Consider the following 13,346-nt stretch of genomic DNA (forward strand, 5'->3'; position numbering starts at 1 on the left):
AAGTACCATATTTGATGGGATATAAGATGCCTTGATTTCCAAAAAAAGTCTCAAAAAATCACCCCTGGTCCTATATGTGAAGCTGGACCTCCCATATGCTAATTTTGTCCCTGATACTTGCTTTTTCCTGAAGATGCACTGCTGATATTGGGATGCCTCTAATATGTCTGTGCATCTTTTATTCTATCAAATGCAGTTTCATGTTTCTTGTCTTATAGTAACTACTCTCCTTTGTAGAAATGGTCAGAAAAGTACATCAAGTAACACAGGGAGATGAAATGTATTCATAATTTAATTATAAAGGGATGTTGACTATGTATTTATGTAATAAAAAGGTGGGTTTGATGATTTCCAATGTTTTCAACATCAGAAATAGCCATAGTATGGTTACGTATAATGATCAGGAAACAAATATTATGGGTTAGCATATATTATTTTCTGGCTGAGCAAGTAAATGGAGATAACCATAAACATTTTCAGTCTTTTGGCTATTATGAGTAGAAATTATCAATTAATCTTTCAGCATTTAAATCAGCCATATCCAGCCAAAATATTCTACTTGTTTTATGTTCAAACTGACAAGATCCAGCCTCTCACACCTACACTACAATGTTATACTAAAAATAAACAATTACATCATTGAAATCTCAAAGATATGAGAATTAATTCAAAACAATGTGAATCAATAAGCATCACATTTAATAGAAAAATCTGAACATTAAAAGATTAATTTAATTTTGTAATGCTGCTCAATGTTATTTTATAAGCAATTAGTATATTTCTATTGATGATAGTTAAGAAACCAGAAATATTTGGACTTGTCAAATAATTTTTGCTTACTCCAAATACTTTTGTCCTAATAACTATATTTAATCCTGCTGCTGTTGTTATTTGTGATGCTGAAAACTTTGAAAATAATCTAACCATTTTACTGGTTAAATAAGTTGTCCCTACAAACAACAAATATAACTGAAAAACAAAGCAATGAGTTAGACTGAATATAATTATTATTGTTGTTGTGGTTTTGGCAGAATCATCAAAATATTGGAATAAATGCTTTGTGGTATTTTCTCTGAATTATTTTCTCCTTAGTTCAAATCCTGCTGAAGTGAACTTTGCCTTTCATCCTTTTGGAGGTTCATAAAATCGAGTACTTCCCCAAAATTTCCAGTTTTTAGCCTATGTAAATAATAATAATAATAATAATAATAATGTAAATAATAATTTCTTTTATTAGCCAGAGGGGCATAGGATGAGGGGGGACATCACAAGGACAGAATACATAAAGGATGAGAAGGAAGAAATGGAAAAATGATTGAAATGTGATAGAAGTATACATCAGTCACTCTGTGTGGCACCTTGAGCAAGTACCTTCTACTATAGCCTTGGGCTGACCAAAGCCTTATGAGTGGATTTGGTAGACAGAAACTGAAAGAAGCTCATCATATGTGTGTGTGTGTGTGTGTGTCTTTGTATTTGTGTTTGCTCCCCCATCACTGCTTGACAACCAGTGTTGGTGTTCTTACATCCCCATAGCTTAGTGGTTCAGCAAACGAGACTACTAGGCTTAGAAAATAGTAAGTCCTGGGATCAATTTGTCACTAGCCATTCTCTGTAGCAATACCATTATGGTCATGTCTGTGGGATGTAGCTGAACATGTCATTTATTCTGGAGTGTGTGACCCATTGTTCCCTCTCCCGCCATTTTTTTTTTTTTTTTCTTTTTCTGTTTCTTGTTTCCTTGTAATTAAATTGTGATAAATAAAGTTCACCAATATTTGAAAATTAGACACAGCATTATTTTTAGCCAGAAATCTCTCAATATGTTACTGTTGGATTATATTTAAGCAAATTTTAATTCAGCTCTTTTGTATTTTAAAAATTTTCTTGCAAGGTTGCACCTGAGAATACTTTAGTTGCATTCCAATTAGCTGCGAATCAAAGTGTCTATGGATTTGAGTCAGATGTACGAATAAGGTAAATTACATTGTTTCTTTCTACATTTTGAAATATAAATTCTGTAAGTTATTTCTCAGCTATGACCCATTCCTGATAACTGGTGATTCAGTTTTCTCTACTAGAAATATTTGTTGTTAAATAAGATGCAGTAATAGCTATGTGGTCAAGAAGTTCACTTCTCAACCATATGGTTTTGGGTTCAGTCCTGCATGACAATTTGGGTGTCTTTTATTATAGTCCTGGATTAACCATTGATTTGTTAGTTAAATTGATACATGGAATCTGTACAAAGTTTGTGTGTGTGTGTTTATGTTCTGCACTTGTATGAAAACTTGCTGAGCCAGAGTCAATGTCGTCTGCTGTCAATTCCCTGTAAACAAATCATTTGGCAGCTATGCTTTCAGAGACAAGTACAATGAAAACTCCCTTTAAAAAACAGGTGAGAATTAGTGACAGAAAATGACTCTCTGTCACCATCCAGTTCCATTATTATCAATTTGAATGGGGAGCTGCACAGAGTCTTGATATTCAATATCCAATTAATATTGTTGGGGTGTGCAGATTATACCAACCTAGCAAGGTACCTCAATTTAAGTACCTAATTCAATAGAACCTTAATTACATGTATATATATTAGAGGAAAAAGGGGATCTAGTCTTTCTCATTCGTAAAATAAGCCCCCCCCCCCCTTAATTTTGCTCAGATTGCTTTCAATTTTGGTGTATCGATACAACTCTGAATTTTGATTACGACCAACCAATTACTTTATCTCGTAACTTAAAGAATCTGATGTTATTTGGAATTAAAGTTGTACCTTACCACCTTATCACAGAGGCAATGACAAGAGACTGAGACCTTTGGAGATATGCTGGAGACCCGGCAAGTAAAGTGAGATCACAACCATAGCCTATACCAGCGGCGCATAACCAGCCCATTTAAAAAGTACCTTTGAATCATTGTGCAACTTGCTGTCCTTGAGGAGACCTATTGAGTCAAGTAAAACCAAAATTACAATCAGAATCTCAATCAAATTGAAATCAAAGATGGAAATTGTAGTTGTGGCTGATGCCAGTGCTGCCTGACTGGCTCCTGTGCCGGTGGCATGCAATAAGCACCCACTACACTCTCAGAGTGGTTGGCATTAGGAAGGGCATCTAGCTGTAGAAATATTGCCAGATCAGATTAGAGCCTGGTGCAGCCTCCTGGCTTGCCAGTCCCTAGTCAAACCATTCAACCCATGCCAACATGGAAAACGGACGTTAAACGATGATGATGATGATAATGATCCTATTTTAGAACATCTTGAAACACACATATAAAACTATAGATGCCAGCATGTAATTATTTGCTTAGAAATTCACTTTACAACCATGGTGTCCTGGGTTCAATCTTACTGCATGGCAGCTCAGACAGCTGACTTTTCCCATAGTCTCACGTCAGCCCATTTTTTATGGGTGAAACTGGGTAGGCTTAAACTGTATACAAGGCCTGGATTGTACATGTAACCGAAAGGTACAGCTTTGTCACATACTCTGTCATACTAATTCTGCATAAGAATTGTTCAAGAAACACACACCTGTAGAATAATCAGCTATTACACACTAAATTTTGCTTGTTTTACCTTTTTCAATGGTGATGTATTCTATATATACAAATGCTTTCTCAAATAAAATTGCACTTCATTTTTGAAACTCCAGCAAAGCTATAAGATGATACCCAAGCACTCAACTATCAGTGCATTGCATCTTATTGCAGAAACAGCTGTAAGCTAATGAACTTCAGAACACAGTTGCACATTCCTTTGTCACTCTAATTTCTTATTACACTTTGTATTTGACTAACACTTTTCTCTAAGGTTATTAGTACCATCATGTCTAAATGAAATATTAACTCTATCTCTCCTCCCTTTCCTCTATAGTAAGACTGCTATCTCTATCCCTCGATTATACTCTAATCTCTTAACTGGCACAAAGCCACTTCCCTCAGTTCCACTCCCTCTCCCTGCTAAGTGGTCTTCATCTCATAAGTTATTTGGTGACCTTGCTGGTGCTGGTATCACAGAAAAAGGATCTAGTATACTCTGTAAAGTGGTCGACATTAGGAAGAGCATCCAGCCATAGAAACCATGCCGAAACAGACAATGGAGCCTGGTGCAGCTCTCCAGCTTCCCAGCTCCTGTCAAACCATCGCACCAGTGGCAGCATGAAGACAGGCATATGGTGGTGGTGTGTGCATGCGCAAGTGTGTGTGTGTGTGTATGTGTATTTAGATGCTATATAGGTTTCCATCAGTTTATGTCAGCCAAACTTACTCACATGGTATTAATTGGTCCAGCACTATAATAGAAGATATTTTCCCAAGGTGCCACATGATGGGACCAAACCCAAATGACATGGTTGCGGAACAAAATTCAAAACTATACAGCCAAACCTCCACCCATAAACAATCTAAATATCTATTATCCATAGCTCTGTGTGTGTGTGGTTAAGTGAAGGCAGATGGCTTAGTGGTTAGGATATTTGGCTCATGATTGTAAGGTTGTGAGTTTGGTTTCTGGTGACACATTGTGTCCTTGAGCAAGACACTTTATTTCACATTGCTCCAGTCCACTTGGTTAGCGAAAATGAGTTGTACTTGTATTTCAAAGGGCCAGTTTTGCCACATTCTGTGTTACTCTTAATCTCCCTGAGAGGTACATTAAGGGAATGCGTGTCTGTAGAGTGCTCAGCCACTCAGCATGGCAATTCTATGATCAGACTGTTCTGTTGATCACATCAGCTGGGACCCTTGTAATCATAACCGATGGAGTTCTAGTATGTGTGTGGTTAGAAGTGATAGTAAGGAAGTTTGGCTACAGATAAACATATGTGTCATTTGAAATATTTTCTTACTTGCAGTTCAGATGGAATTCCATTTATTTTACATGACGATACATTACGACGGACAACCAATATTGAAGAAGTATATCCTGACCGAGTGGATGATGATGCTTCTACATTTACATTTGCTGAAATGCGGAAACTCAATGCTGGAAGCTGGTTTTTGGAGGTAAGTTATCTGGGAGTATTTAAAGTTTCTTGTATGGACTTTATTTTTGTAATAGGTTTTATTTATTTCTAAAATTTTCTGAAAATATTCATAAATATAGAAATAAAATTTCATATGATTATCATCATCATCTTGGTTTTAACATCCACTTTTCCATGCTTGCATGGGTTAGGCAGAGTTTATTGAGGCAGATCTTTTACAGCTGGATGCCCTTCCTGTCACCAACCCTGGTCTGTTTCCTAGCAATGTAATATTTCCCCATGACCAGACATGTTTTAGTGGAATATTGGAAATGAATAACACTGCTTGTATGACAGTGACATTCATTTACAACAGTGTTTCTCAGCCATTTTTTTTTTTTTATTTATGGACCCCTTTGATCCTATTTTACTCAAATGGATCCTCCTAGTCATTTGATGTTTAAAAATTCTATTTCTATAATTAAATATTATTAGGAATTGTATAAAAATATTAAAATACTGTGTGTATTGTAGAAGTAAAACCAATTCATTGCACGTAAATTTTAACAACAAAATCTTATATAGACCCTGGTTGAGAACCACTCTGTGTGTGTGCATGTATGCATGTGTGTGTATGTATGTTTGTATACACACATACCCACACTCACTCACACATAAATAAATAAACTGATACAGATTCTCCAAATCCAATCTGTTAGTGGCACAGTAAAGATTTGTAAGACATTTCAAAGAGTGTCCATTCGAGATTCTTTAGGTGAATAGATGCACACAATTGGGTGTGTGCATCAACAGCTCAACCAACATCCCGACTCAACCTCATATTTACAAACACTGGGAACTCTTTTGACTAAAATCATATACACACACAGTGAACAATAAAAAGGAAAATGCAGGAGGAACAAATTTTAACAAACATAGTGTTAGCCTAATGCTTCAACGAAAAGAGAGAATGTCTTAATGTCTTGGACATTAGTCCTTCATTAGAAGAAAAGAAAGAGAAAAGTATATAGGGGAGTGAGAAGGAGAAGTATCCAATAAAAAGAAACAGACAAAGGGTTAGAAACCAAGTGGGAATGTTGGGATGTCATAGGTGTGTAGGTGTAAGTATATTGAATACATCCATGTCTGGAAGCAAGCGTAAGGAGGTAGCAGTGTGTGTGTGCGTTGGTGTGGTATGTGTATAGGGTTGTGCAAGTGTGGAAACATCCTTATAGTTGATGATGAAAATCATTCAGTGTCCCAAATGCTACATAACTCTATTGTACCAACTCAAATCCAGGAATTTTATATATTTACTCTTTTACTCTTTTACTTGTTTCAGTCTTTTGACTGTGGCCATGCTGGAGCACCGCCTTTAGTCGAGCAAATCGACCCCAGGACTTATTCTTTAGAAGCCTAGTACTTAGTCTATCGATCTCTTTTGCCGAACCGCTAAGTTACGGGGACATAAACACACCAGCATCGGTTGTCAAGCGATGATAGGGGGGACAAACACACACATACATATATATATATATATATACATATATACGACGGGCTTCTTTCAGTTTCCGTCTACCAAATCCACTCACAAGGCTTTGGTCGGCCCGAGGCTATAGTAGAAGACACTTGCCCAAGATGCCACGCAGTGGGACTGAACCCGGGACCATGTGGTTGGTAAGCTAGCTACTTACCACACAGCCACTCCTACGCCTATATTTCTATGTGACTATTGTAAACTGAACCACAAGAGAAACAGGAGACATGTGAGACTGTGAAATATGTTTTAATTTCATTTTGTCAGCGATAAATTTTGATAACTCTGATAAAGTCAATTTCTTGGATGCACTTTGACTGTATTCTATGAGTTATTGTCATGTGTTCTGGTAGTGGGTGGATCCAGCACATCGGGATTGTAGGGCGTGACATGTTCAGTACCGTGTATGCCTTCTCTGGGTGCTCAAAACAGCCATACACCATTGGTACATGGAGTGCATGAGGTAGTCCACAAAAGCCATTGGCACCTATGCCCACACCCTGTGGAAAACTGCCTCCAGTTCCACACGAGTTGTCAGCCTTGGGACCACCTGGTTCAGCCGTCTACATTTCATCCCACAGGTGTTCAATTGGGTTTAAATCCAGGCTGAGAGCTGACCACGGCATGGTTCTAAAGTTGTGCTGATGCAGGAAGTTCATGGTGGCTGTGGCCATGTAGGAGGGTGTATTGTCCTATGCTGACATGTGAAGAAGGGCACGATGTGAGGTCTTAGGATCTGGTCAATGTAGCGCTGCACTGGGATGCCATTCCTTCTGCCTGCACCAATATTTTGGAACACATAGTGCCTAATTCTCTGATTCGGGCCTATAGCACCCCAAATTATGATGCTTTGGCCACTCCACACATTTCTCTCCATGACACATGCATCTCTGTAGCATTCACCGCTTCTATGCCACACCCTCACTCTGCCATCCGAGGTGAAAACACATTACCGGCTCTCGTCAGAGAAGACTATCGACTCCCATTGTTAATGTCGTTAATGTTGGTGCTGTGTAGCCCACTGTAGTCGTGTCTGATGGTGGCGGGTGGTGAGGACAGGCCCTCGAGCAGGACAATGGCAACGCAGGTTGTCGGTGGCCAGTTGATGTCATACAATGTCATTGCTGATGGGTTGCTGTCCAGTGCCAATGGTCTCGCGAGCTGTCACACGAGCCAGTCTGAAGCAATCACAGAGGTGTTGCAGGTGGATGAAGTGGTCCTGGCTTGGTGTGGTCGCCTGGGGTGCACCCGCTGAGGGCACAGTCTACAGTGCTGTTGGTGTTGTTGTATCGGTGTTGCAGGTGAGAGATGGCGCTGACATGGACATTGTAAGCTTTCGCAACAACCAGAGCATGCTGCCCTGCTTGCAATCGGCCAATAGCTTGTTCTCTCTGCGCTGCTGACTATCAGGTCATACCTAATGTGTCCAAATTATGAATGCCAGGAATGCAGTTCAAGTTGATTGTTATACCCATAACCTCCACAAGACGCATGTGCATTTCGGTTTTCATGACAGTTGTTTGCAACTGCCACCCGTGGCATTCAACGCAGCTGCATTTTGGTGTTTTGTTTCAGGGAAAGTGGAAAAGTCACCTGCAATTTAAGTCTCAGCCATAGACCAGCATGTCTTGGAAACAAATTTTCAGAATTTACCATATAAAAATGACATTTGGGAAAAATCGCATTTCTTTTGCAGTTCAGTGTATATTTACTAGACACATCTACTTGCTGGCACTTTTTATTCATTTAAACCAATTATATAATTAAATATTCTCCAGTTGCTTGTTCTGATAACTAATGATTAACCATGGTAAACTTATTGAAATTGATAAATAATTATAGATATGGCTCACTTGAAGTTTTAATACCAGCAATTTGTTATACCACAGCCATAGTATGGTTAAAAAGTAATACTTGCCCAGCTTAGCGGCTAAAAATAGAGTTCAGAAAAAGGGTGGATGATACACTCTCAGTCTTAAATGTCTACCAGTTATTTTCTCCCAAAACCAAACATTTTGCTAAACTGGTTCATATTTTATATCATAATTTTCTTTCTCAAGTTTACTGTACTGATCCTGTTTTCTTATATATATATTTGTCTGCATATTAGGAAGATCCAATGGATGTTGTTGGATCTCTTACTGACAAAGCAAAGGAAATCTACAATAACCAAACCATTATGTCTTTGAAAGAATTGATTGACTTAGCACACTTGACAGGAAAGAATATTTTGATAGATATACGATACCCAGTCAAGGAAAATCGTTATAACACTACAGTTAATGAAAAAGTTGTTGATGTGATATTGAACACTGGAATTCCTCCTAAACAGGTACATTTTTTTTTTGTTTTCACTTTCTTATTACTTGCATCTGTATGAAATATGCTATTTTGACATGTCAATTAGTTTCTGTTATTTATATGGTGATTGATGACACAGTTTCCTTCTTTGTATGGAATGCTTTATGAACATTATCGATATCCTGGATAAAAGTTTGCACATAAACCTGAAAGTTCTAGCAATATTAACATATTGTATTTTCTAGTATACAAGTTGAATTTTCAACCCAAAAGTTACAGCCAAGAAAGATAGCTTGTGATTTTGCTAATATAATAGTTTGTAGTAGCGAGGTGGTATTGTCTGTTGTCTAGTGTTGTATTCATAATGATGTTTGGTTGGCAGTAATTTTAAATCCAGGCTGAGAGCCGGCCACGGCATGGTTCTGAGGTTGTGCTGATGGTGTATTGTCCTATGCTGACACGTGAAGAAGGGCACGATGTGAGGTCTTAGAATCTGGTCAATGTAGCACTGCGCTGTGATGCCATTCCTTCTGCCTACACCAATATTTTGGAACACATAGTGCCTTATTCTCTGATTCAGGCCTATAGCAGTAATTTTTAAATATTAGCTTTGACACATTTGGAAACCTCAAACCAAACCTTTCTTCTAAGACTTTTCAAACACAACTGCTACTGCTATGATATGCTGTTTCAACTCTTCCATTATTGTCTCAAATCCTTTCTTTTTGACTAAAGTATCTTTCCTTGAGGCAAGATTTGCATCTTGTGTTTCCAAACTTGTTTGTTTTCCAGGCTTCTATTCTACTCAAATCTTTTAAACACAACTACAACATACAAAAAAAATAAATAAAAAATATCTTATAAAGTGTCTTTAATTGGTTTGTCCAATATATTTTTATATAATCCCAATTTAAGGTGGTAAGTTGGCAGAATCGTTTGCATGCCGGGCAAAATGCTTAGCACCATTTTGTCTGTCTTTACATTCTGAGTTCAAATTCTGCCGAGGTCGACTTTGCCATTCATCCTTTCAGACCAATAAAATAAGTACCAGTTGAGTTGCTGGGGGTCAATGTAATCGACTTACCCACTTCCGCTGAAATTGCTGGCCTTGTGCCAAAATTTGAAACCAATATAATCCCAACTAATTTTATGAATAACCTTTTATCCTCTGTTCCACTTTTTATAGATTTGGTGGTTCTCAAAAGTCTATAATTCAGTATATACCACTAATTTTACACAAACCGGGACAAGTTATCTACCAGTTGAAGATCTCGTAAAATTGCATATCTCTAATTTCAATGCTAGATATGATGCACTTAGTGAAGATGAAATCCTGTAAGTTTTAATCTTTCCTATTTTTGTGTAGCTTTGTCAATTTATCTTTATTTTTTTTCTCGACACATATTTATCCCATGCTTCATTACTCAGTTTTTCTTGTTCATGCTCTTTGAATTTACAATTTAAGTTAATTTACCCTGAACATTCAAACAAACATTAAAAATGCTGATGCAGTTAATGTCTACATTGTATATACTTTGAATTCTTTACCAATTTGATTCTGGTATTTACCTGTTATTTACACTGTTGAGAATCACAGCTGACCAAGTTAACAAGCTTGACATGTTATTGATAGCTTGACATGTTATTGATAGCTTGACATGTTATTGATAGCTTGATATGTTACTGGTAGTCAGTAGTTTAAAGTAATTATCATCATCGTTTAACATCAGTTTTCCATACTGGCATGGGTTGGATGGCTTGACAGGAGCTGGCCAGCCAGAGAGTTGTCCAGGCTCCAGTTGTCTGTTTTGGCATGGTTTCTATGGCTGGATGCCCTTCCTAACACCAACCACTTTACAGAGTGTGCTGGGTGCTTCCTATGTGGAACCAGCATGAGCGCATTTTATGTGGCACCAGCATGAGTGCATTTTACATGGTACCAGCACCTGCAAGTCAAAGACCTTTTGGCTGAGAGAGGGAGAGTGGGTATGGCCATAAAGGACATCCCTATATGTAAGGACGGCTGAGATTTTATGTAGCTTGACATGTTTTCTAAAGTACAGTGAATCGCCACAAGTCTTGGTCCCTTGTCATCTCCTCATTGAGGCCAACATCTGAAGATCCTTTCTTGCCACTTCATTCCACATCTTTTTGGGTCTACTCTTTCTACAGATTTCTAGTAAAGATATTTAATCATCTAAACTGATATACCAATGGAATGGTTAACTCACTTGTTACTGTATTTCTGTCAAAATACATTGCCATTTTTACAATTAATTTTGAAATAATGAAGAATTTAGTAAAATAATTTTATCATTATTAAGCTGGTCTTTGGAACATAAATTAACAGAACATTTTGAAGGAATCTATAGATTTAGATCACATCAACTCTTTAACATTTGAACCAACCATATTTGACACAAATATTCTACCTGTTTTATGTTCAAACTGGCCAAAACTAGTCTTTCACGTCTACCCTGTAATGTCATTCAAAAAATAAACAATCACATCATCAAAATTTCAAAAGTATGAGATAATGCATAACTAATTGAAAACAATCTGAATAAATAAGTATTACATTTGAAATCTGAATACATTTGAATCTGAATGCTAAAGAGTTAAACATGAAGTATGTATGATAGATCTGGTGGTAGTCTCTGGTGGGTTGTTACCAAAAGAGTTAATGACAGTTCTCTCAATTCAGGGATTCATCTTTTATCTTTTATTTGTTTCAGTCATTAGACTGTGGTCATGCTGGGGTACCACCTTGAAGAATTTTAGTCAAGTGAATCAACCCCACTGCTTAGTTTTTTTTTTTTTTTTAAAGCCTGGCACTTATTCTATTAGTCCCTTTGTCAAATGACTAAGTTACATGAGCATAAACACACCAATACCAGTTGTCAAGTGTTGGTAGGGTACAAAGACAGACAAACAAACGGACAGACACACACTCTTATACATATGACAAGCTTCTTTCATATCTGTCTAGCAAACCCACTCACAAGGCTTTGGACAGTCCAAAGCTATTATAGAAGACACTTGTCCAAGGTGCTACACAGTGGGACTGAACCTGGAACCATGTGGTTGGGAAGCAAACTTCTTACCATGCCTGCACCTGGAAGAGTTAAGTTTGGCTATTTACCTTTGTTAGCTATTTAATGTTGATTGTAGGACCCACTCATGTATTATATACTATGGCATAAATCTATAGAGTTAAATCATATTTAGACTTCTCTAACTGGTGACTATTTACTTCCATTTTTATTGTTTTCAGACAATATCTTGAATCCAACATTACTACTAATGTCTACTTGGTTAATACATACTGGCTGTTTTCCCTGTATTGGTGTCTGGGTGTACAATCTGTAACAACAGATGAATGTCACGTCCTCAATAAAATTGAAAAACCATTATGGCATTTGGTAAGTTTAAACCAATTCTTTTGAAGTTTCTGAAATTTTGTGTCTAATTTTATGTTTTGTTTTTAGTTTGAAATCTCATAGGAATCTGTTTCTCACTCTAATATGCATTAAAATTTTCAGTAATTTAATTTCTTTCAATGAAGAAAAATAAGCATCTTTGATGATGACGATGATGATCGTGTTACTGCTGCTGCTGCCTCCAGCAAATGATAATAATAATCCTTTCTACTACAAGGACAAGGCTTGACATTTTGGTGGAGGGGCTAGTTGATTACATTGACCCCACTGTTTCATTGGTACTTAATTTATCAACCCCAAAAAAATGAAACGCAACATCAACCTCAGCAGAATTTGAACTCAGACTATAAAGGCAGATGAAATGAGGCTAAGTATTTTGTCCAGTGTGCTAATGATTCTGCCAGCTCACTGCCTTATTAATAATGATAATAATGATGATGATTTCAAATTTTGGAACAAAGCCAGCATTTTCAGGGAGAGGCAAGCCAATTACATCGATCGCAGAATTCAACTGGTACTTATCATATTGATTCTGAAAGAATGAAAGCCAATGTTGACCCTGGCAGAATTTGAAGGGGGGCTAGTTGATTACATTGACCCCAGTGCATAACTGGTACTTATTTCATCAACTCTGAAAGGATGAAAGGCAAAGTCAACCTTGGTGGAATTTGAATTCTGAATGTAGCGGCTGCCCAGTGTTCTAATGATTCTGCCAGCTTGCTGCCTTCTTAATAATAATAATAATAATGATGATGATAATAATAATAATAATAATAATAATAATAAGATAGAGAAATTAAGGCAAATAGACCAGATATAGTTGTCAAAGATCATGAAGGAAAAAAATGCCTTCTAATTGATGTTTCAATACCGGCAGATGACAACGTTTCTCTAAAAGAAATGGAAAAACTTTCAAAATACAAAGACCTGGAAATAGAGATAACTCGAATGTGGAATCTAAAAACAGAAACAATTCCTATCATAGTAGGTGCCTAAGGTATAATAAAAAAATATTCAGACAAATACATAACAAAAACACCAGGACTTACAAATATATATAACATACAGAAAATTGCACTACTGGGTACTGCACACATTCTA

The 13,346-nt window shown here is 37.1% G+C and overlaps 1 protein-coding gene across 6 annotated transcripts in view; it reads left to right on the forward strand.

Annotated features, from left to right (window-relative positions):
- Positions 1–13,346, forward strand: part of LOC106875497 (glycerophosphodiester phosphodiesterase 2) — a 158,697-nt gene that overhangs the window by 140,274 nt on the left and 5,077 nt on the right. For all 6 annotated transcript variants that reach the window (XM_089352920.1, XM_089352918.1, XM_089352921.1 and 3 more), the window contains 5 exons: positions 1,895–1,977; positions 4,857–5,007; positions 8,615–8,836; positions 9,992–10,140; positions 12,080–12,227. In XM_089352920.1, the coding sequence (XP_089209046.1) occupies positions 1,895–1,977; positions 4,857–5,007; positions 8,615–8,836; positions 9,992–10,140; positions 12,080–12,227 (753 nt within the window). The remainder of the gene's footprint in view (positions 1–1,894; positions 1,978–4,856; positions 5,008–8,614; positions 8,837–9,991; positions 10,141–12,079; positions 12,228–13,346) is intronic.

This window comes from Octopus bimaculoides, chromosome 5 (genome assembly GCF_046866305.1).
Source record: "Octopus bimaculoides isolate indiv1 chromosome 5, ASM4686630v1, whole genome shotgun sequence".
NCBI classification, from domain to species: Eukaryota; Metazoa; Mollusca; class Cephalopoda; order Octopoda; family Octopodidae; genus Octopus; species Octopus bimaculoides.